Here is a 23716-nt window from a genome sequence, read left to right on the forward strand (position 1 = left end):
GTGCTCACCATTACACCATGGAACCTCTTGGTCTTAGAAACCTTCAATGTCAGACCCTTTCATTTGTTCCCTGACAGGCAGGGTAAGAAACACTAGAGGGGAAAACCTGAAATTTCCCTTTCCCTAAGCAAGACAGTAAATCTTAGTAACTCTGCACCCTAATTTCAGAGATAGCACTACATTCTAAAACTCAGTTTGCAGAGGTGATAGTCTCCACCATATCCTCACTTACTTCACTTGTTTACCCCCTGCAAAAACTGGATGGATCATAGTGCATAGTCCACTGATGACAATGGACTGCAATTTACTTAACCAACTGGCAGCTCCAATTATAACTGCCATACCAGTGGTTATCTTTACTGGAGTAGATCAGTATAGTCTTCAGCACTTGGGAGGTGGCTATTTTTCTGCTGAGTGCATTCATCTTAAACTCCATCACTGAATAAAATCAAAAGTAGGTCATCTTCTCACAACAGGGCAGCAGAATACATTCACTGTTTTGCCCTAGAGCTACGTTAACCCTTTCTTTTGTAACATATTCCACAAAAACCTCAACATAGAACATTCTGCAGAACATAATGTTAGACTGCCATACTGATGACATCATGCTAACTGGGCCTAATGGGCAGCAAATGAAAAGGACTCTAGATGGCCTAGCAGGACACATGCATGTTAAAGAGTAAAGGATTAGCCCCATGAAGATTTATGGGCCTGCCCCATCAATAAGGATTCTAGCGGTCTGGGGCATGCCAGAAAATTCCCCCTGAGGTAAAATACAAATTATCTCTTGAATCTCTTGCCACTGAAAAAGAGGCACTGTCTTTAGGGACCTCTTTGGATATTAGAGGCAGCATGTATCATTTTGGAACTCAAAATGCTACCAGGTTTGAGCAGGGTGGGAGTAAGAAAAAGACACATATCAGGTTGAAACTATAATACTAGCCAATCTGATGTGTTACAGTCAATCTGATGTTGCATATGCCAATGCCAATAGTGCATACGGATGCCAATAGTGAAATGCCGATAGTGCATAAGGATGCTGTGCAGAGCTTCCAGCAACCCACAGCAGGAGGATTATAGTATAAATCTTATAGTGCAGATCCATGTCTTCTATTCATATAATAGAAGTGTGTTTATAAATAGATGATGCCATGCTCCTGAGCCCTAGTAGACACTGAGTGGCTGACTATGTGACACCAAATGATCATGCCATGAGAGCTGCTCATTATGGGCTAGATACCATCAGAGCCACTAAATCATAAGATTAGAGAGGTATAGGAGCTGAGCTTTGGCAAATGAATTTGCTGGTTGGCTCAGCACCTAGAAGGAATGCAATTATATTAGAGATAAGAAAACTGACTTACTGGACATATATAAAGTATGGAGTTCAGCAAGTAGAGAATGCATATTATTTTCTTCATAATTTACAAAAATTGACTGTTGTATATAAAAAATTTTCAATAAGTAGCTAAAGATGAAATTTATATGAGCATATTATCTGACCACAAGGAAAATTAAGCTAGAAATCAATAACAGAAAGATGTTTAGAATATCCCATGTGTTTGAAAATTTTAAAATTCAGTTTGAAATAACCTGTGGGTCAAAGTAAGCATCACACTAGAATTAGAAGCTATTTTGAACTGCATTATTTTGATACATCATAACAAAACATGATGATGCAATTAAGGAGTATTTAGAGAAAAGCCAAGAGCCTTGAATAAATATAATAGAAAAAAGAAAAGGGTAAAGATGAATGAATTAACTATCTTGAGAATGAGAAAAACAAAAGAAAATAAATCCCAAAGAAGACAAGAAAATAATTAAGAAGAAACTAATAAGATAGTAAACAAATATCTAAGAGAGAGAATCAAAATACCTAAAAGTTGACTCTTTGAAATAGTAATAAAATTGTCAAGCCTATGGCAATATACAAGAAAACAAGAGGGAAGGCACCAAAAGCCAGTATCAGGGGATTAAACAGGAATAGCAACTCAAATTTTGTAGACATAAACAACAAAAAGATCATAAAGAAATATTATGCACAAAGCTATGCCAAAAAGCTAAAATTTTAGTTGGAATAAACAAATTCCTAGAAATAATAGATTAACCAAGCTGATTCATTATGATTAGAAAAAACAGAAGAGTAAGATAATTCTTTAGGTTTAAATTCAGGACCAGTTGACTGTACTACCAAAAATTCAAGGAAGAAATAACTCCAATCTTATACAAACACTACCATAGAAAAGAAAAAAAAAAGGGAGAATATTCCCTTAAAATGTTTAGCATAACCCGGAGACCAGGAAAGGAAAATTAAAAGCCAATATCACTCACTGACACAAAATAAAAGAGAAAAAAATCCCACAAAAAAATTTTACAGACACAGAAAAAGGATTTGATAAAATTCTGCTTATAATGGGGGGAGGGGGAGAATCTCAAACTAGAAATAGAAGAAGCCTTCCTTACTCTTTAAATGATATGAAAACATTTACAGCAAAACACATTAATTGTGAAATGTTAAAAGCTTTCTTCTGAGATCAGAAACAAGACACAAATGTCCACTGTTACATCTATTTGATACTGTACAGAGGTTTGGTGAGCATAAGGCAAAGAAATACAAGTTACGAAGAATGCAGAGGAAGAAGAAAAGTTGTTATTATTTGTAGATGATATTAAGGAATACAAAGAAAATCCAAAAGTTCCTACAGATAAAATATTATCATTAAAAGGAGTTTATTAAGATTGCTGAATTTGAAAAATCAATAACATCAATTTGTTTTATAAAATATCAAATAGAAATTGACATTTAAATAAAAATAGAATTTATAACCAAAAAAAAAAAATTGAGTAGCTAAGAATAAGCCTAACAAAGTATAAGACTTCTACGGAATAATCATATGACTTTGTGAAGAGACACTAAGATGACTTATATAAATGAAGAAATATTGGGTTGGCCATAAAGTATGTTCTGGTTTTCCCAGAAGATGCACCAGAAAAATCCAAACAAATTTTTTGGCCAACTCAATATACAGTGTTCCTAAATTGGAAGATTTAGTGTTTTAAATTGAGATGTAATTCAGACTTAAATTGAAGAAAGTAGGGAAAACCATGAGTCATTCATTCAGGTATTATCTAAATCAAATCCCTTACGAATATACAGAATGGAAGTGAGAAATAGATTTAAGGGACTAGATCTGATAGACAGAGTGCCTGATGAATTATGGGCGGAGAGGAGGTTCCTGACGTTGTACAGGAGACAGGGATCAAGACCATCCCCAAGAAAAAGAAATGCAAAAAAGCAAAATAGCTGCCTGAGGAAGCCTTACAAATAGCTATGAAAAGAAGAGAAGCGAAAAGGAAAGATATGTCCATTTGAATGCAGAGATCCAAAGAATAGCAAGGAGAGATAAGAAAGCCTTCCTCAGTGATCAGTGCAAAGAAATAGAGAAAAACAATAGAATGGGAAAGACTAGAGATCTCTTCAAGAAAATTAGAGATACCAAGGGAACATTTCATGCAAAGATGGGCTCAATAAAGGGCAGAAATGGTATGGACCTAACAGAAGCAGAAGATATTAAGAAGAGGTGGTAAGAATTCATAGAAGAACTGTACAAAAAAGATCTTCATGACCCAGATAATGATGATGATGTCATCACTCACCTAGAGCCAGACATCCTGGAATGTGAAGTCAAGTGGGCCTTAGGAAGCATCACTATGAACAAAGCTAGTGGAAGTGGAATTCCAGTTGAGCTATTTCAAATCCTGAAAGATGATGCTATTAAAGTGCTGCACTCAATATGCCAGCCAATTTGGAAAACTCAGCAGTGGCCATAGGACTGGAAAAGGTCAGTTTTCATTCCAATCCCAAAGAAAGGAAATGCCAAATAATACTCAAACTACCACACAATTGCACTCATCTCACACGCTAGTAAAGTAAGGCTCAAAATTCTCAAGCCAGGCTTCAGCAATATGTGAACCATGAACTTCCAGATGTTCAAGCTGGTTTTAGAAAAGGCAGAGGAACCAGAGATCAAATTGTCAACATCTGCTGGATCATCAAAAAAGCAAGAGAGTTCCAGAAAAACATCTATTTCTGCTTTATTGACTATGCCAAAGCCTTTGACTGTGTGGATCACAATAAACTGTGGAAAATTCTGAAAGAAATGGGAATACCAGACCACCTGACCTGCTTCTTGAGAAATCTGTATGCAGGTCAGGAAGCAACAGTTAGAACTGGACATGGAACAACAGACTGGTTCCAAATAGGAAAAGGAGTACGTCAAGGCTGTATATTGTCACCCTGCTTATTTAACTTATACGCAGAGTACATCATGAGAAACACTGGGCTGGAGGAAGCACAAGCTGGAATCAAGATTGCCGGGAGAAATATTATTAACCTCAGATATGCAGATGACACCACCCCTATGGCAGAAAGTGAAGAAGAACTAAAGAGCCTCTTGATGAAAGTGAAAGAGGAGAGTGAAAAAGTTGGCTTAAAGCTCAACATTCAGAAAGCTAAGATCATGGCATCCGGTCCCATCACTTCATGGCAAATAGATGGGGAAACAGTAGAAACAGTGGCTGACTTTATTTTGGGCGGCTCCAAAATCACTGCAGATGGTGATTGAAGCCATGAAATTAAAAGACACTGACTCCTTGGAAGGAAAGTTATGACCAACCTAGACAGCATGTTAAAAAGGAGAGATGTTACTTTGCCAATAAAGGTCTGTCTAGTCAAGGCCACAGTTTTTCCAGTAGTCATGTATGGATGTGAGAGTTGGACTATAAAGAAAGCTGAGTGCTGAAGAATTGATGCTTTTGAATTGTGGTGTTGGAGAAGACTCTTGACAGTCCCTTGGACTGCAAGGAGATCCAACCAGTCAATCCTAAAGATCAGTCCTGAGTGTTCACTGGAAGGACTGATGTTGAAGCTGAAACTCCAATACTTTGGTCACCCAATGTGAAGAACTGACTCATTGGAAAAGACCCTGATGCTGGGCAAAGAGACAGACACGACTGAGTGACTCAACTGAACTGAATTGAACTGAACGTCTTAAAGTTATCAATTCTCTTCTCTCCCAGGACATTACTTTAAACATGACAACATTACTTTAAAATCCATATGAAAGAATAAAATAAGAGCTAGGAATCTTCTTAAGAAAAACAGTAGGATAAAAAATTTGACTTCCTTATTCTTGACTTGTTATAAAGCTGTCTTAATCAAGATATTCTGCTATTGGTGCACAGGCAGAAATTTTGATAAGTGTAATAGATTAGGGAGCTCAAAAACAGACTTAAATATATATATGGAATGTTTGAATATTACAGAGATGGCAACCCAGAATGTCTTAGTCTACTCAGTCGCTAAATACCATAGACTGGTGGCTTAAACAACAGGTATCTATTTCTCATCATTCTGGAGGCTGGTAAGTCAAAGATCAAGGTGCTATCAGTTGGTTTCTTGATGATGGCCTTCTTTCGGGCTTGCAGGCTACAGCCTTCTCTCTTTATGTACATATGGTAGAAAGAAGCAGCTCTGGTGTTTCTTCCTCTTCTTATAAAGGCACTAATCCCCTGCTTCCCTAATGGTACTGTGGATAAAAATCTGCCTGCCAGTGCAAGGGACAGGGGTTCCGTCCCTGGTCAGGGAAGATTCCACATACCTCAGATCAACTAAGCCCATGTGCCACAACTACTGAGGCTCCACTCTAGAGCCCTGGAGCCACAACTATTGAGTCCACTGCAACTACTAAAGCCCACAAGCCTAGAGCCTGTGCTCTACAATATGAGAAGCCACCGCAATGAGAAGCCAAAGCACCAAAACAAAGAACAGCAGTTAGAGAAAGCAGCAATGAAGACCCATAGGAACCATAAACAAATAAACAAACAAAACATGAGGTAGCTCTAAATTACTTGTAAAGACATCCACAGTAAAAAAACAACAACAACAACAACAAAAAAGCACTAATCACATCATGGACTCCACCCTCATGACTTCACATAAATCTAATTACTGCCCAAAGACCTCATCTCCTAACACCATCACAGTGGGGGCTAGGGCTCAATATATGAACTGGGCAGGTGGGGCACAAACATTCAGTCTATAATACAGATATATGGGAAAGATGAAATGTTCAATTAAAAGTGATTATCCATACAAAGATTAAATTGAGTCTTAATTTAAAAATCAACTTCAAATGGATCTAAGACTCAAATGCCAAAACAAAGACAAAACCCAAAACAACTTTTAAGCTCTTAGTGGAAGATACATGTATTTTAGACCTTGGAGTAGAAATAATTTCTTTAAAAAGACACTGACAATAGAATAAAACATTTGTTGTTGTTCAATTGCTAAGTCGTGTCCAACTTTGTGAATCTCTTCCACTATCTCCTGGAGTTTACTCAAATTCATGCCTATTTAGTCAGTGATGCTATCTAACCATCTCTATTTGTAATAAAATCAAGAAATTTTATTCATCAATAGACATCTTTAAAGGTGTGAAAAGGTACAAACCAGGAGAGGATAATCACCATATACACACTGACAATTAATATCAAGAATATATCAATATAAAGAAATCTACAAACCAATATAAATAAAAATAACAACAGAAAAATGGTAAAAGACATGAACAGACATTTCACAGAAGAAACATATAACCGTCAGACACACAAAGAGATGTTCTTTCACTGTAATCAGAAAAATACAGCTCAAAACCAAGATAAGGTAGATTTATTTTTTTCTTTCACTCACAGTTGTTTGACAAAAATTTAAAAGCGTAACAATGCCAAATGTTTGAAAGCATGTGGATATAAGAGATTCAGGCCTATATATTGCAAGTGTATGTAAAAACCAGTACAACTAGTTTGAGTTGAGTATTATCTATTAAATGTAACAATTACTCCTAGATAAATACTTGCTCCTGGGCAACAGGAGCAAAAATCAGAAGGCAATCTGTATGTCTATCAGCTGAATAAATAAATCATGGCGTATTCACAAAATGAAATGTTTCACAGTAGTCTAAATAAATGAATTACAGTAACACAAGATTATTGGATTTTAACAATAAATATTAAGAGAAAAACAGTACCAAAATATCACATACAGCATTTTACCCTTATTATAAAACAACTTATTTTTTTAAAACCCTTATTTAAAACAACTGGAAAACTATATTTGTGGGAGTAACATAATACCAAAATAAAAAAAAAATCAAAGGAATGAAGAATGATGCACCTAAAATTCAGGATGATAATCATCTTCATTTGGTGGGGACCAGGTAGGTCCTCTCGGTAGGAAGGGCTATTTGTATGATTAGATGCATAATACTACCAAGGTCCTGGCATTTAGTGGGGAGGTGCTGTGTTCACAAATTCTTAGTATTATTTTGATAGATAACCACATATATGAATATACAGCTAAATGATATCGGACAGGTAAGTAAATAAACAATGCCCTTCAGGTATGGACTACTGATGACAGTTTATCATAATCCAATTTTGTGAATTTGAGGTCCAACTGGATAAAAATAGAAAAAAATAGCACATGTGATAGAATATAAAGCACATACAATCACCACCTAAATTTTCTTGCCAAAAATGTTTAAGCCCAACCAAGCCTTTAGACCAACCTCTCAAGGAGACACAATCTTGAAACCCAGGGGCCTTCCTGCCTAGCTCTTCGCAGTACAGAACAGAATCAATCTAGGGGGAAAACACTTGGAAACAGTGCAAGGCTCTGATCGACAAGGATCAGCTTTGACTCCAGATGGCAAAAAGAAGTGGAAAGGCAAGCATAAAAACAGAATAAGAGAATAGAAAAATAAAGAGCAGTGTGTATTAAAATCCTTGAGCCATTACCAAAGACAGTAATGGCATCGCGGCAGCCTCCAAACTCAAAACCGAAGACAAACCATGCTTCAGGGCCTCTCCATGACCAAGTGGGCACCTGAGTCTGAGAAAATTCCCATGTCTGGGTGCTAAAGACACAAAGAAGGCTTTTTGTGGGCAACACCTCCAAGAACCTAAATCAGAGCCCAGAGCACGGGTCGATGAGTCTGCCATTAACTGAAAGGCAAAAAGAACTCTTTGTTCCAAATGCACAAAAAAACATTTGTAAATCAATGATCAAAGAAGTCAAGTGGAAGGATGCTTCAATTAAAGTCTGCTGAGAGTCCAGGTTGCTGGGGAGGGCCCAGTGAAACTACTTTAGGCTGGAATAGAAACTGACTATATAGACAATTATCTGGCTTCCCTGTAACTGAAATAACACTCTTTCTGAGGACAATTTTTTCCCCCACGGAATGTGCATAATTATTAACAGACATCAATTTTCTACAAAACTACTTACCTAACTGTGAAACTTTTTGTCTCAAGGTTCAGACTAAAGCCAGTAATACCAAATTTTCTGAAGGGGTTTTGAAAAAAGCCTTTATTACCTGTTGCCATAAACAGAGCATCAGAATAGATGACCTCAATCAACCTTGAAGAGACAGGGACACAAAAGGGCCTAAGTCTGCCTTTTAAACATTATTTACATCATTCACAAGGAGCATGTATTTAAAAGTACTGGCATTAGGACGGAGCTGAAAACACAGTGGAACATGGAGCTCAAAAGGCAGATCGCAGACATGAATGATAAGTTTCACACTGAAATAATTTACTTTCTAAAAGGACTCTCAGAAAAGCTTTCTGGGCCATGACACATGAAGCTGGAGAGAGCAGAGAGACCAAAGAGTCACAGACTTTGAAAATAGGGGTTTCAGAGGTCAGAGGGTAATTGAGTTGGAAATGCAAGCTCTGAACAGAGGGTACTTTCTGACTCGAGCAAAAAAAAAACCTGTGACTGTTTTATGTAACAACTTCCTGATAATAATTATCACTCCTTCTTAGAGATCTGGGCCAGAAGAAAAAGAACCTACGCTTCTTCCAAATTGAACATCTTGGGGACGTTTTCTTGTTTAATTCAAGAAAATGCTGAGGTTTGCTCCACGTGGAGTACAGGGAACTGAACTCCATGGCCAGATATGATCCTTCTGATACCTAACTGCTATAGCTTGGTATTTCGTATCCCATGAAAGTTGGAACAGAGAATGAATTTCTAGATAGAGTATCACTGTAGCATTGCAAGATGCAGACCATCTGGCCCTGACAGTAGACCAAAGGGTATAATAAATGTACCAAAGGGATAAGATATTTCAAAGTTGAGGAGTACCAGCTAATTCTGTGGCCCATGCCCAGTGGTTAGGACTCAGCATTTTCACTGTTGTGGCCCAGGTTCAATCCCTGGTAGGGAACTAAGAGCCTGCAAGCCAGAAAATATGGCTAAAAAAAAATTTGAGGGATACCAGAGAAAACTCTAATTTGAAATGATACATATGCACCCCAGTATTCATAGCAACACTATTTACAATAGCCAAGACACGAAAACAATCTAAATGCCCCTTAAAAAAAATGAAATAATGCCTTTTGCAGCAACATGGAGAGGTTTACAGTTTATCACATTTAGTGAAGTCAGACAGAGAAAGACAAATATCACATGATATCATTTATTTGTGGAATCTAAAAACATGATACAAGTGAACTTATTTACAAAACAAAGAGATTCACACAGACTTGTGGCTATCAGAAAGCAATGGCAGAGAGATAAATTAGAAGTTTTGGATTAACATATACACACTACTATATATAAAACTGGTAAAAAATAAGGACCTACTGCATAGCACAGAAGACTATACTCAGTACTTGAAATAACCTATAAAAGAAAAGAATCTGAAAAAGTACATATATGTACACACACATATATGCATAACTAAATCACTTTGCCATACACTTGAAACTAACACAACATTGTAAGTTAACTATACTTCAATGAAAAAAAAATTTAAAGTTGAGGGGTAAATTTATATCTTGTGAAAGTAACATTTAAAATAAGGCTAGGCGTCAGACATATGGATTTGACCAATGTAAACCTTAGAAATAAACATCATCTTGGGGCTTTCCTGGTGGCACAGTGGATAAGAATCCACCTGCCAAGGCAGGGGCCACAGGTTTCGATCCCTGGTCTGGAAAGATTCCACATGCCAAGGAGCAACTGCACCGCATGCACCACATGCACCACAACTACTGAAGCTCTCTAGAGCGCTCGAGCTGCAACTGCTGAAGCCTGAACGCTGTAAGGCCAGTGTTCATAGCTAATAAGCCCCTGTGCCACAGCTAGTGAAGCCCGTGCTCTGCAACAAGAGAAGCCACTGCACTGAGAAGCCCACACACCACAGCTAGAGAGCAGCGCCTGTTCTTCGAAACCAGAGAAAGCCGAGTATAGCAATGAAGACCCAGTGCAGCCAAAATAAGTAAATAAATTAATCAGTGTGTACCTGTAAAAAAAAATATACCATTTTACCTCAAATAATAGTAATGAATAAATAGTAATCTGTGAGGTAATAGACATTACTAATACTCACTATGTCAGGACATTTGGAAAACTCAGCAGTGGCCACAGGCTTGGAAAAGGTCAGTTTTCATTCCAATCCCAAAGAAAGGCAATGCCAAAGAATGCTCAAACTACTGCACAATTGCACTCATCTCACACACTGGTAAAGTAATGCTCAAAATTCTCAAGCCAGGCTTCAGCAATATGTGAACCATGAACTTCCAGATGTTCAAGCTGGTTTTAGAAAAGGCAGAGGAACCAGAGATCAAATTGTCAACATCCTCTGGATCATCAAAAAAGCAAGAGAGTTCCAGAAAAACATCTATTTCTGCTTTATTGACTATGCCAAAGCCTTTGACTGTGTGGATCACAATAAACTGTGGAAAATTCTGAAAGAAATGGGAATACCAGAACACCTGACCTGCCTCTTGAGAAATCTGTATGCAGGTCAGGAAGCAACAGTTAGAACTGGACATGGACCAACAGACTGGTTCCAAATAGGAAAAGGAGTACGTCAAGGCTGCATATTGTCACCCTGCTTATTTAACTTATATGCAGAGTACATCATGAGAAACACTGGGCTGGAGGAAGCACAAGCTGGAATCAAGACTGCTGGGAGAAATATCATTAACCTCAGATATGCAGATGACACCACCCCTATGGCAGAAAGTGAAGAAGAACTAAAGAGCCTCTTGATGAAAGTGAAAGAGGAGAGTGAAAAAGTTGGCTTAAAGCTCAACATTCAGAAAGCTAAGATCATGGCATCCGGTCCCTTCACTTCATGGCAAATAGATGGGGAAACAGTAGAAACAGTGGCTGACTTTATTTTTCTGGGCTCCAAAATCACTGCAGATGGTGATTGAAGCCATGAAATTAAAAGACACTTACTCCTTGGAAGGAAATTATGACTAACCTATACAGCATATTAAAAAGCAGAGACATCACTTTGTCAACAAAGGTCTGTCTAGTCAAGGCTATGGTTTTTCTAGTGGTCATGTATGGATGTGAGAGTTGGACTATAAAGAAAGCTGAGCCAAAGAATTGATACTTTTGAACTGTGGTGTTGGAGAAGACTCTTGACAGTCCCTTGGACTGCAAGGAGATCCAACCAGTCCATCCTAAAGGAGATCAGTCCTGGGTGTTCATTGGAAGGACTGATGCTGAAGCTGAAACTCCAATACTTTGGCCACCTGATGCGAAGAGCTGACTCATTTGAAAAGACCCTGATGCTGGGAAAGATTGAGGGCAGGAGGAGAAGGGGATGACAGAAGATGAGATGGTTGGATGGCACCACCGACCCAGTGGACATGGGTTTGGGTGGACTCTGGGAGTTGGTGATGGACAGGGAGGCCTGGCATGCTGCGGTTCAGGTTCATGGGGTTGCAAAGAGTCAGACAGGACTGAGCGATTGAACCAAACTGAATAGACATTAGTAATAGACATTACTAATAATTACATAATAATGTCATTATGACATTATTAACCTGATTGTCATAATCATTTCACAATAAACATATATATCAAAGCATCACATTGTATACCTTAAACAAGCAAAATGTTATCTGTCATTTATATCTCAATAAAGCTAGGGTTCTGAGAAAAGAAGGAAATACCATGGAAGTAATTTAAATGACAGAAACCACAATATAAAGACAAAAACACAATTAAAGAAAAGATTTTACACACACACACATCACTGACTTTACACACACACACACACACACGCATATAATTTGGATGCTAATCTTCTGTTCTAAACTGTATTCTAGAAAATCACTCTTTTGACTGTAAAACATCTAGACCATCAGATCCTTTTTTTTCCCCATCAAATCCTTAAGAACAGAAACCAGACCATTAACATCTGAATCCCCAGAGCTCAAATAGTATACTGTAAATGGTGTAAATTCAATAAATACTTCAATTTAGGTAAATAATTTAATGACTCAAATTTCTTTAAGCACAATATTTCAAGTTACTATATTTTTCTCTGAGAACAAGTCTGAAGTGCTACAAATTGTACCTCAATATTGAACCATGAATTAAGCAAAGAGTAGAAAACAATTCTGACTTAGGTTTCAATTCCTTACTCCCAAGCACTCTTGCTTGTCTCAAATGATTTCTATTGAAGATCTTTAGTTAAACCTTTAATGGACAACATGTGAAAAGGTCCACTGACAACAGAGCTAATCGAGACCAGCCCATGGATGCTGCGCAGGGGCCTGGAGCCTCTGAAAGGTCCACTTCCTGCGGAAGTCATTCCTGTTCTCTTTCCTGCTTTAATGAAGACCTGCTTGAATAAAGCCTCGCTAAGTGGCTACTGACCACTTATGTATGTAACATATGTAACTTAAATATATAAATAACTCAGAAATAGAAAAATGGTTTTCTTTCAAAGAAAAAGCAAATGGAAGACCAGCCATCACTCTGGGGCACACCAGACATGACACTGAGCATCCCTTCCCCAGATGTCTGCCACAGCCCCTGTTTGTCAACATCCATCACCCTGACCCTTTTGCCTATGGCAATATGGCTAGTTACCATGGAAACTTGATAGACAGCAAAAAGCTGAAGGAAACTGGGGATTCCACACCAGATGTACATTTCACCAGCAGTGATTTACACACATGCTATGGAAGATCATTAACATGGGAACCTGCCAGTTTTCAGCTTTACAAACTGCTTAAAAACACTTCTTACGGAGAGTGACTCTGCTGGTCTTGAATCAGCAAGGAAATGTGAGGCTTACTTTAGTAAGAATGACCCTCTTACACCATAGGGCCAAAGAACAGATGCACAAGCGTGTAGGGGTCAGATGAACTATGTCATTTTGATTTTTGTTAGTGCCTATATACACACATATGGTATAGTTTAATAAAGTTGTTTTTAATGTTTCATTGTTTTGTAAGGTCTTATGTATAATCACCAGTAAAATTCACAGATGACCAGTACAAAATTTAGAAAGTTCCAACACTGTAAAAAAAAAAATGACTAGGAGTTATGGATGCTCAGGTAAGCTTCAGAATGGGTCAGCTCTAACATTAATCACTGTGGACTGCAAACACTTAAGTTTTGTCTAGTTCTGTTCGAGAGGAGAGGACTTCATTCATCCACTGGTAATATCACTTGATCACCATCAGGGAACAAAAAGTTCTCATGGCTTTTGCACTCTTTTCCCTGGAAAGGTTTCTCACTGGTGGAGCAGAGAGGACAATGAATGATCCAAGGACAATCGTCTGTCCATGGAATACTCCAGGCAAGAACACTGGAATGGGTAGCTACTCTCTTCTCCAGGGAATCTTCTCTACCCAGGGATCGAACTCGGGTTTCCTGCATTGCAGGAAGATTCTTTACCATTAGCCACCAGGGAAGCCCCCCCAAAGGGGATCAATAACCCCTAAATGGGCCAACAGTACATCCTGGAATCCTTCCCAGCCCAGGACCCTGAGACTGGAGGCTAAGAACTGTTGTCAGCTACATGGGTCTTCATCAAAGCAAAGACGCACAGCTCCATTCTTCACCACTATTTCAGTCTAAAGTGGAGCAGAGGGGAAGCTCTTTGGAAGAGAAGAGGAAGGAAATTTGATACAGAGGCCAGGCTACTTCCCAGAGACCTAATGCCTAACTAAGCCACACCTAAGAGTATGGAATATGATCCCACTTTGAAAATGAGTAGCATTATTTTCAGAGTAGAGCAATCTTGGGGAAATCTGGGATGCCTACCCTAAACTTTAACAAATGTGGAAGCCACATCAGTATGCAAGTATATTCTCCTCTTAAAAATCTAGATGAGAAAAAAAGATAAAATCTTGCCATCTGCATCAACATGGATGGACCTTGAAGGTATTAAGTGAAATAAGTCAGACAGAGAAAGACAAATACCATATGACTTCATTCATATGTGGAATATGAAAAACTAATAAACAAACAAAATCCATAATAAATGAACAACCCAAAACCAAACCAAACAAACATAATTACAGAGAACAGGGTAGTGGTTATGGGGGGGGGGGGGGGAGAGGGTGAAGGAGGAAGACAAACTGGATAAAGGGAATCAATTATATGATAATGAAAGAAAAAATAAATTTTTGGCAGTGAGCATGTTGTAGGGTACATAGAAATAGAAATATAACACTATAAATCAGTTACCTCAGTAAAAAATAAAAAAATAAATCATTGTAGATGCAAAAAAATTGTAGATGGATATTTTGTTTTTCAAGCACCACACAAAAACTTTTTAAAAACTTTAATTGGCTAGAACAGTGCAACTGTTAAGCAGAGTTTTCCAGAGACCCTACATCTTGAGTGGATTAAGCAATCATTTATAAGCACCTTCAGAAACATGCTTAACTAGGTTTTTTCTTGTGGCATAAGGTTAAACACAGGAACCAAGCTCTATTTAATTCACACAACACATAACCAACCAAACTGCACGTACATATGCAGATTTATGCAAAAACTCAACTATAATTCTTTTTCCCCCAACTATATTTAGCTTTTCAGATTAGGTACCTAGGGCCGCCCACTCACTCTGTGTATCTCACCAAACATAAGAGCAGCAACTTTTCTATTTGAATACAATTATGGACTGAAACTATATGATATAAAATGAAGTTTCTTCCATAAAGTTTAAGAGTATAAGAAAGGAAGACAAAAACAAAGCTCCCAAGAAATCAAAAATAATACCACATTGGTCTAGAACTTCATGAAACTGAGTTACAGTTCCCAAAGGCTTGTACTTGGATGCAGACTCACCAAGATACTTCAGTATGCTTCAAACTGGCTCATCATCATTTTCCTGCTGTATTCATAAGCCAAAAATAGTGCTGCATTGGCAGGAAACGCTCGAATCAGAGTAGCTTTCAGACCAGAATATAAAGCTGCTATTCCTTCGGTTCTCACAACACTTAAAAGAGTTCTGATGAATCCTGTCTGTTTTCCAAACATGGAAAGAACCTGAATTCTGGATTTGATACAATCCACGGGGTATATGACAAACCAAAGGCAAATGCCAGCAATTCCACCACTTAACATCAAGGGGACAGGGCCTAGTTCATCTTTTGACCCCCCCGAGGCAAAAAACGATCGACTCAGTTCATAGCCACCGAAGAAGAAGAAATAGCCTGGTACTACTTGAAAAAGAGTACTCGTGAGTCCGTGGTAGAAGCCCCAGGGGCCATCCTTTCTAAGGATACTCTTCACGACGGACCAAACTGTATCATGGCTTTTTGCTATCCTCCCTGACACCTCCAGTTCATGCATGGTCTGCAGTCGGCACTTCACGAGCTCCGTGGGGCACAGGGCCAGCGCGGCAAACGCTGAGGCGATGGAACCCGCGGCCGCAGTCTGCAGATCATTCAGCTTCGCCTGCTCATCCAGTCCAGCCACTTTCCTAACGAACTGTTGGCAGAAGCCGTAGCACATGAAGAGGACCGAGTTCTCGGCGACGTAGGCCATCAGCGCGGGGCCGGTCCCCTTGTAGAAGCCCCGCAAGCCCACCTGGGAGTAGGTCTTCAGGGCACAGTCGGTGAGGCCCCTGTACAGGCCGGGGAATGTCTGCATCTTCACCTTCATAGTGTCGAAGGGCTGACCGGTCAGGACGCACGCTGTGCCCCCCAGGGCCCCCGCGGTGAGGTCGATGGCAGCCTGGATAGCAGGACTGGACTTCATGTTCTCCCACCCGCCGGTCTCCGCGGAAGGCCACTCTCTGGAGTTTAAGACTGGCGTCCTGTATCCCACTCCCTACTCTTGGCTGTCTCTCCCCGGCGGAAGTAGCCGCTTAACCCGATTAGGCCTCTGGCCGCCCTCCGCGCACACGGTGACCCAGCGCTAACCCCCGGCGGTGGCCCAGCGCGCGCCTCTTCTCGCGCCCGGCGACCGCCGCTTCCAGACCCCCGACGCGGCAGTCTGTTAGCTCCGCCGCCTGTTAGCTCCACTCAGCCAGGCCGTCCCAGCGCCCGCGGGCTCGAGGACGGACTAGATAAACACTTCAAATGAATCACAATACAGCAGTTGAAAGCTATTCGATAAATTCCTGCGATTAGGGGCAGAAACTCTAGGCGCTGCGGCAGCGAAGGAAGAAAAGCCTTCCCATTCGGCTAGACCCCCTCCCTACCCCGCCTGGCATTTTCTACTCGGCCAAACAAAATGGGAGGTGCTCCCAGTTGATCGAGCCCGGAGTCAAAGGGTCAATCTTTAGAGACAAAGGTTTATAAGAGAAAACAAACAAACACGGGTTGGGGGCCGGGGGTTGTTACCTGACTGTCGGTGTATCTATCCTATGATCAGAAAACCCTCAATCGCCTCGGGAGAGGAACGGCGCCTCCGCAAAAGTGGCGACAGCCGCGCCTCTCTCCAGAAAGGGAGGCCTGAGGCGGACAGAAGCCTTATTTCCTGGCAACATCGCCGAGGCTCTGGGCCTAGATCCCTGCGCGCTAGTGGACACAGAGCCCTTATTATTTCTAGAGGTAGGATACGGCCTTATACAATCGTCTTGGAAAAGAGATATTTATATATAGCTAAGAAAGTTGATATAAAAGAGCTGTGTGGTTCTGGTGCTTCCGGGCTCTCGTTGAGGAGCCATGCAGCTTTGTGCAACAGAAGTGCTGGGTGTAATTGACCACAGACCTAGGAGGCAAGATGTGGTTTGGAGCATCAGTGAGGGTACCGCTGCCAGGACACTTTTTCCTCCCAGATGCTTATAATCCCAGCGTTGAAACCAATGCTCTTAAAGTTAACGTTCTAAGCCCTTGGCGGTATTTTACTTTGGGGGTTAAAAACAAAATGGGGAGAGGGCAGAAAGTGTGCTTAAATGATTCATTTTGAAAGCTTTCTTTGATCCTTTGGCTATCAGCTAATATTTTAAAGTGAGGCATCTAAAAGCAGATGGTGCATGGATAGTGTTTGTCATCAGGTAGACTTCATTGCTGTAGAAAATAGTGACCTGGTCTTTCCTTTAGAGTGCCCAAGTGTACCTGATTTCCCCGGTACCACATGGTTTCTTCAGAGAATAATCTTCCAGTCTTCCAATATGTCTGGGGGATGGGGGAGGGGGGCAGTGTACGCCTTGAGTACTGATGTAAAGAGACCAAATGGGAGAAGAGGGATGACATTCTGCAATCAGAAAAGACTTTCACACCATTTCCTTGTTTAAATGCTGTAGAACCCAGCCTTCATCTGGGCCTTCTTTAGTTCAGTTTACCCATAAAATAAACTTTGCTTCTGTGGGATGGGTAAGGAAGTCATCTGGCTTCCTCGCGTGAGATAAGGTTCCTGGACATCCAACCGCTCTGAACACAGACCTTTATTATTTGGCTGCATTGCCGGGCCTGTGGGATCTTAGCTCCCCCACCAGGGATCTAATCTGTGCCCTCCGCAGTGGAAGCTGGAATCCTAACCACTGGGACCTCCAGGGAAGTCCCTGAACTTGGACTTGCACACCTTCCCTTTTCCTTGGAAACGGCCTGCACAAACGGCCAGCCTCGCAGTGTCTATGTCAAGTGGGTTTGTTTCTCCTTGGTATAGCTCCTTGTAGACATTTAGCATGAAACTTTCTGCCACCTCTGAACTAATCATTTCTTCACCTGCTTTGGCCTTATCGAAACAGATTGACATCACTGTCACTGACATCTCACCCCCTGCGGTCTCACCCACTGTTCTTTCCCTTAGCGGCTACTGTATCAGCAGGCTTTCTGGGAGAGAGAAGAGATTCACAAGAACAATGTGCCATTTTAAACTAGAAAAAAATTTGTTTTAGTCCTATCATATTTTGAGTTTTTTTTAAATGTTTTGGCTTTTAAAACTGTCCATTAATGACATATGGTTGTTTTTTTATTTTTAAATAAATTTTTCTATTTTAAAATTTTGTTTAAAGCACATACTGAGTTTTTACAAACACAAGAGATGGAGGTTACTGCAGTAAATCATTAACTGCTTCTGCATTAAGTTCATATATATGTGTGTTTTGGAAAAACCAAATTAGTAATCAGTGCCAGGGATCATGTGGGCATTAATAGAGAAATGGTCTGTAACTTCATTGAACAGTCAAACACAGTTGTACAATTACAGCCAGAGCTCAAGTTCCATAAAATATACTAAACAGCTGGACTTGGACCTGTACTGTATATACTGTTTACAGAATATACTGTAACACTGCCCAAAAGGCAGTCTTAACCATCTGAAACCATTTTTTCCTGATTCTAACTTAATCAAAATTATGATGCTTGTTTTAAATTTAAGCACACGTACTCCTAAACACACATGGAAAATAATGGCAATGAAATTTCCAGATTTTCAGTGAGGATCATCACTCTTAAGAAGATGCATACCCACATCACATGTTCCCTAGATATCCGAGTAGCCAGGTAGGTTTACCAGAGAAAGTAAAGTCTGAGCTGAGGGCTGAGTAACAAAAAGCTAGCCATGAGATTATCTAGACTGTCCCAGAAAAAGGGAAATATAAGTGTAATAAAAGTAAAGCTCTGTAGTGTGAAAGAGCTGAGCATCTGTAATACAGAAAGGCCAACATCTATACTTCCTGTGTGATGAGCAGTTTTCCTAGTCTGTGTTTTTACACAGAATTCTTACTGGATACTAAGAGATAAAAAGCAGAGTTCAAGACACAGTCCTTCAGAGACTTGCTTTGTCACAATTTGTCTCAATTTTTCATCTCAAACATTTGATCTATAAGTTAAAAATGTCTAGGCTTTATGACATTTAGAACTGAACATAAAGACTCCATGTACCTAATCTATAAATGCAATGAAAAATGGAGGCCACAGTGATATGCTTATTGCAGCATTCTGTGTAATAGCAAATTTAAAACAGAACCTAAATGACTAGCAATAGGGGAGTGAGTAAAATTTGTAAAATGTCGGCATTGCTTACAATTTTCAGTTAGTCTTTTTTTTTTTTTTTTTTAATTTGAACACTAATACCTTTATTTAACAGACATTGAATGACTACTATGTGCAAAGCACTGTGTTAGGTGCCATGAAAGATACAAAGATGAAAAAGAAACAGTCCCTGCCCACAGGAGCGTATAATCTAGTGGGGAGACCAACAAATACACAAATAACGAGAATACAAGGCAGTGAACAACAGTGGACAAGTGCTGAGTGTGGCATTAACTAGCCTCAAGGTTCCAATTTGAAACACTGGTGATGTAGAGTTAGCTGCTCTGAAAAGAACATTGAATTGTATTTAATCAGTGTGTATTCCATTTGCATTGAAGCATTAAAAATTATTTTCCTTAAATCTCTTTAAGGCCTTCTTGTTGCTAATAGAGTAATATTATATCAGGTTATCAGGTTTGTGACCATTTCCTTCCAAAGGCTAAACATAAGGTTTTTACTCAGCAATACTTAGATGTCTAACCGTTTAATTGCTACAGAGCTTTATAGATATTTAGAGAAAATACTTAATCAATTAGTAAATAAGAAAATTGCCTATGACAAGATTCTTTGTTGAATTAATATTAATCCTTAAGTTGACTTTTCTGGAATTATACAAATTCCTTTTTATATAAAAGTATATTGTTTAAAACAGTAGCTATAGCCATTAACCAAAGGACAGATGATATATACGGTCTTTTTTAGCTGTCCCTGCATACTTGTGTCAGCACCACATATGTAAATGTGACAGTCTTTCAAACAGCCCTTCCATTTGGCCTATTGTCTTGCCTCCAGCTGCTTGGATAGGACCATTTAAACATTCAGTTAGTCTTTTATCTGTATTTTAAACTTTTTTTAAAAATTCAATTTCTGTTCACAAACTCAGAGAAATATTAAAAATTGTAGCCCAACTTTATATCACACTCATCAGACAAGGGAGCTGTGAGAAAAGTGAGTCTTTTTTGGAAACTCTGGGTTTACATGAAGGGAAATGAAGTTTTTCTCTTTTGAAGTTTATGTAACAGATAATTACTCTTCATTATGCTTTATATTTATGCAAAACCATAAATAAATCTAACAAAAAAACAAAGCTACAGTAAACTCAGTATGCTTATGCTGTAGATGTACATATTGGAAACCATGTTCCTGCTGTAGTTTAAGCTTTGATTTAGAATGATTCTTTAATTTGAAATCAGTCAACATTTAAAAGTTTCTTCATACACTTTTCTACCATTTTGATCACTCTTTCATTCAAGTTTGTAATGCCTGACTAGAAAACAGGCAATAATTTGCTTCTATTCCAGGAATTGTTCTCAAATCCTTTATATATATTAACTCAATAGCCAAAATCAAGGGTCCCGAGGTAGATGATATTATCATCGCCACTGTAGAGATGAGGAAATTGAAGCAAACAGATTAATTTACTTGCCCAAGATCACTCAACTCAGGCACTACAACACCTGACCTTATGATTTTAACTGCTTTACTCTTCTTTACAGTGACTAACAAGGCAAAATGCCTAATCCCAGTGAATTAACAGCTTAGTAAGGATATGAGCAACAGGTAACTTAAGACTCTGGTACAACAGGTGCATAATAGTACTTATCCCAGTAGACTATTACAGAGGAAGAGGAGTAATTAAACTCCTTGAAAAAAGAAATGTAAATAAGCTCAGGACTGAAAACAGTGGGAGAACGGGAGATCAGGCTGGAAAAAACATTTGGATAGTTTAGGAAAGCTCTTTATTTCCTAACCTCCGAATGGAGCAGGTGGATTGGAAACATAATGTAAAGGTGATACTGCCCGATTTCTTTGCCCTTGCTGTGTTCTCTTCTTAAAATCGAAGATAAATGCTTCTTTTCCTACAAAACAGAATCCAACTGGTCAATCTATTAAACCCCACCAGGAAACCACTTCAGAAGAGGATAATATCCACTACCCCTAAAAGAGCAAGACACATTATAAAGTGAAACAACTTGATTTATTGTTGAACGTTATGAAATGACTTGCAATGCAAAAATATGAAAAATTGCTTTGAATAGCTGGAAAATTAGCTATAGCATCAAAAAACATATGCAAACAAACTTTACGGCCTCCAGACTAGACTCTGATTTACTTCAGATGTCATCAGAGAGTAGCAATGGAAGCTTCTAAACAGAGAAACAGCCACAAAGTCCTGCAATGAAGCTGTGATTAATAACTAAGTTGAACTTTTCACTCCACTAATCCTACAACTTCTCTACATTTATCTGTCTATACATTCCTACTTCCTACGGGATAAACACCTAGCAAACTGGTTCCAAAAGACAAATGAGACAGAAATTCACAAGACAAATCCAACAGAAGACAGTGGAGGAAAATGAGAACTACTACAAAGTTTTACAAGCGATGAAAACAAAAAAATTTTCTCTTTCAATGCTGACCTCAGCATTGAATTTCACAGCAATGAAATTAACTATGAAACCATTCCTCACTTCTCTAGGAGTGATTCTAGCTCTTCTTGCAAAGAGCTGAGCTGCTCCTTTTCCCGGTCTTCCTTTTGTTTCAGTTCATCCAGTACAGCCTGAAATCTGTTCTTGAGAGCCAGGTTTTCCACTTTCATGATGAGATCCTCCTGTCGCTTTGCTCTGTCCTGGGTCTCTTGGAGCTTGCCTTTCATGTTATCAATCTGTTTCTGAATTCCCATAACCAGCTGATTGGTTCCCTCGTTTTCTTGGTGCTGTTCATCCGATTCATTTAGTTTGTCCTGTAGCTGCCTTTCCAGATCTTCTTCAGTGTCTATGATGTTTATATCTTCTTCATCTTGATGCTGTGTCTCATCTTCATCTTCACTGCTGCTGCTGAGGTCATTGAATATCTCCCGAAGCTCATCATGTTCTAAGGAGTCATGGCCCTGCCTGTGGCCAGACATTCCTGGGGAAGAGATATCAAGGCCTTGATTTTCTGTTTCTTTTGTCTCATCTTCAGCAATTATTTCCCAGCGGGTACTGACAGCTTCAGCATCTGTGCTCAGCAACCGCTTTACTTCTTTTTCCACATCTGGAGACTCAATATACTTCTTCTTTGCTGTCTTACGGAATCTTCTCTTTCTCACATTTTTCAGAGGCAGAGTAATTCCATGGTTCCATACAAATTTTTTCTCTTTGTCCTTATCCTTCTTTTTGCTTGCTTTGGGATCAGCAGCAGCAACTGGTTCCTCCACAGGAGGATAGAGATCACCGTCAACTGTAGAGACAAGCATCTGACAGACATCAGCTGTCTTGTAAAAGGTTTTTTTATCAATGGTTTTCAAACTCTCCATAACACACGGCAGGTCTACCAATTTTGCGGCCAAAGGGACTCGGTCCACTCTGACAATTCCATGACGCCCATCAGGGTGTAACTCAATTGACAGTCTGTCCTTCAAGTTGACATGGCCAGACTGTACTGCCCGCCTCACAGTAGAGGCATACTCCGGGGGTAGGCGTAAGATAAACTGGCTCTCTAGTTCATGAGGAGCATCGTCTTTGCTCTTACTCATTTTTATTTCTTTGTAATTGTCTTTCTCTAATAACCACTTTTTGCACTGAAAAGTTCCAGATACTTCACCAGAAAGACCAGTTTTTTATAAACTTGAATCCTTAGTTACAAAGAGTTCTAGGTAGAACAGCAGCTAAGCATGTTTTTAATTAAGCCCCAAGTCTTTCTTAAAACGCCGTGACTCAACACCAGTTGTTACTGATGCATTGCCTTATTCAGTTATGTCCATTTAAATCTATTAGCGGTAACGCCAAGTTTCAACCTCTAGATGCCGCTGCAGAACAATGCAGAGAAAGCAAATGGCGGCTCCTACGGAAGATTTTTGGCACAGAAAGTAAGGCTCAGCAGATACGCCCAAACCACAAACTGTCCCGGAACAAAGATATTCAAAATGCGGGGCGTAGTGAGCTCTCTTCGCCTCGGGTACTTACAATCCAGTGACGATTATAAGTCCAGATTCTTCGGACAGGAACGAGCGGGAAAAGCCACTCAGAACTAGAACGCCGGGAGCCGAGCGTCTCTTTCTTGATTCTTTTGTTCTTCCCGGCACTTGGCAAAGCGATCCGCTATTGATTATCGGTGAAATGACTCGGAACCGGCAACGTGAAATCTCGCACAGACCCGCAGCTGCGAGCGCCAGACTTTGCAACTCCGCAGCTCGGCGTGCCTCCGTCCGGGGCTGCAAACACAGCGGAAAAGAAAGCGTTACGTCACGCCGCAGGACTGGAGGAGTCTGTGAGTGACAGCACGCCTTGGGCGGAAGTGCAGGACGTTTCAGCGCGCGCAGGCGCAACGCGAGATTACGGCGTTCGGCGTGACTTGTTGTCTCGCGAGATTTTGGTTTTACGAGAAGGTGGCGATCTTGTTTCAAAAATAGCTA

General features: G+C 39.7%; 2 protein-coding genes and 1 long non-coding RNA gene across 3 annotated transcripts; all 3 read right to left on the minus strand.

Annotated features, from left to right (window-relative positions):
- Positions 1 to 14657: 14657 nt before the first annotated feature.
- On the minus strand, positions 14658 to 16266 carry LOC110143279 (mitochondrial ornithine transporter 2). Its single transcript, XM_020902911.2, has one exon. The coding sequence runs from the start codon at positions 16094 to 16096 to the stop codon at positions 15191 to 15193; it is 906 nt and encodes a 301-aa protein (XP_020758570.1). The 5' UTR covers positions 16097 to 16266; the 3' UTR covers positions 14658 to 15190.
- A 4776-nt stretch (positions 16267 to 21042) lies between these two features.
- LOC139034406 (uncharacterized) lies at positions 21043 to 23716 on the minus strand. The gene is made up of 2 exons (XR_011486878.1): positions 23268 to 23716; positions 21043 to 21179 (listed from the first exon to the last, which is right to left on the minus strand). It is a non-coding gene; the product is annotated as an uncharacterized lncRNA (long non-coding RNA).
- Positions 21277 to 23274, minus strand: TAF7 (TATA-box binding protein associated factor 7). The gene has a single exon (XM_020902910.2). It carries the CDS (start codon positions 22835 to 22837, stop codon positions 21788 to 21790), a length of 1050 nt encoding a protein of 349 aa, XP_020758569.1. The 5' UTR covers positions 22838 to 23274; the 3' UTR covers positions 21277 to 21787.

Source organism: Odocoileus virginianus, chromosome 3 (genome assembly GCF_023699985.2).
Source record: "Odocoileus virginianus isolate 20LAN1187 ecotype Illinois chromosome 3, Ovbor_1.2, whole genome shotgun sequence".
NCBI lineage: Eukaryota > Metazoa > Chordata > Mammalia > Artiodactyla > Cervidae > Odocoileus > Odocoileus virginianus.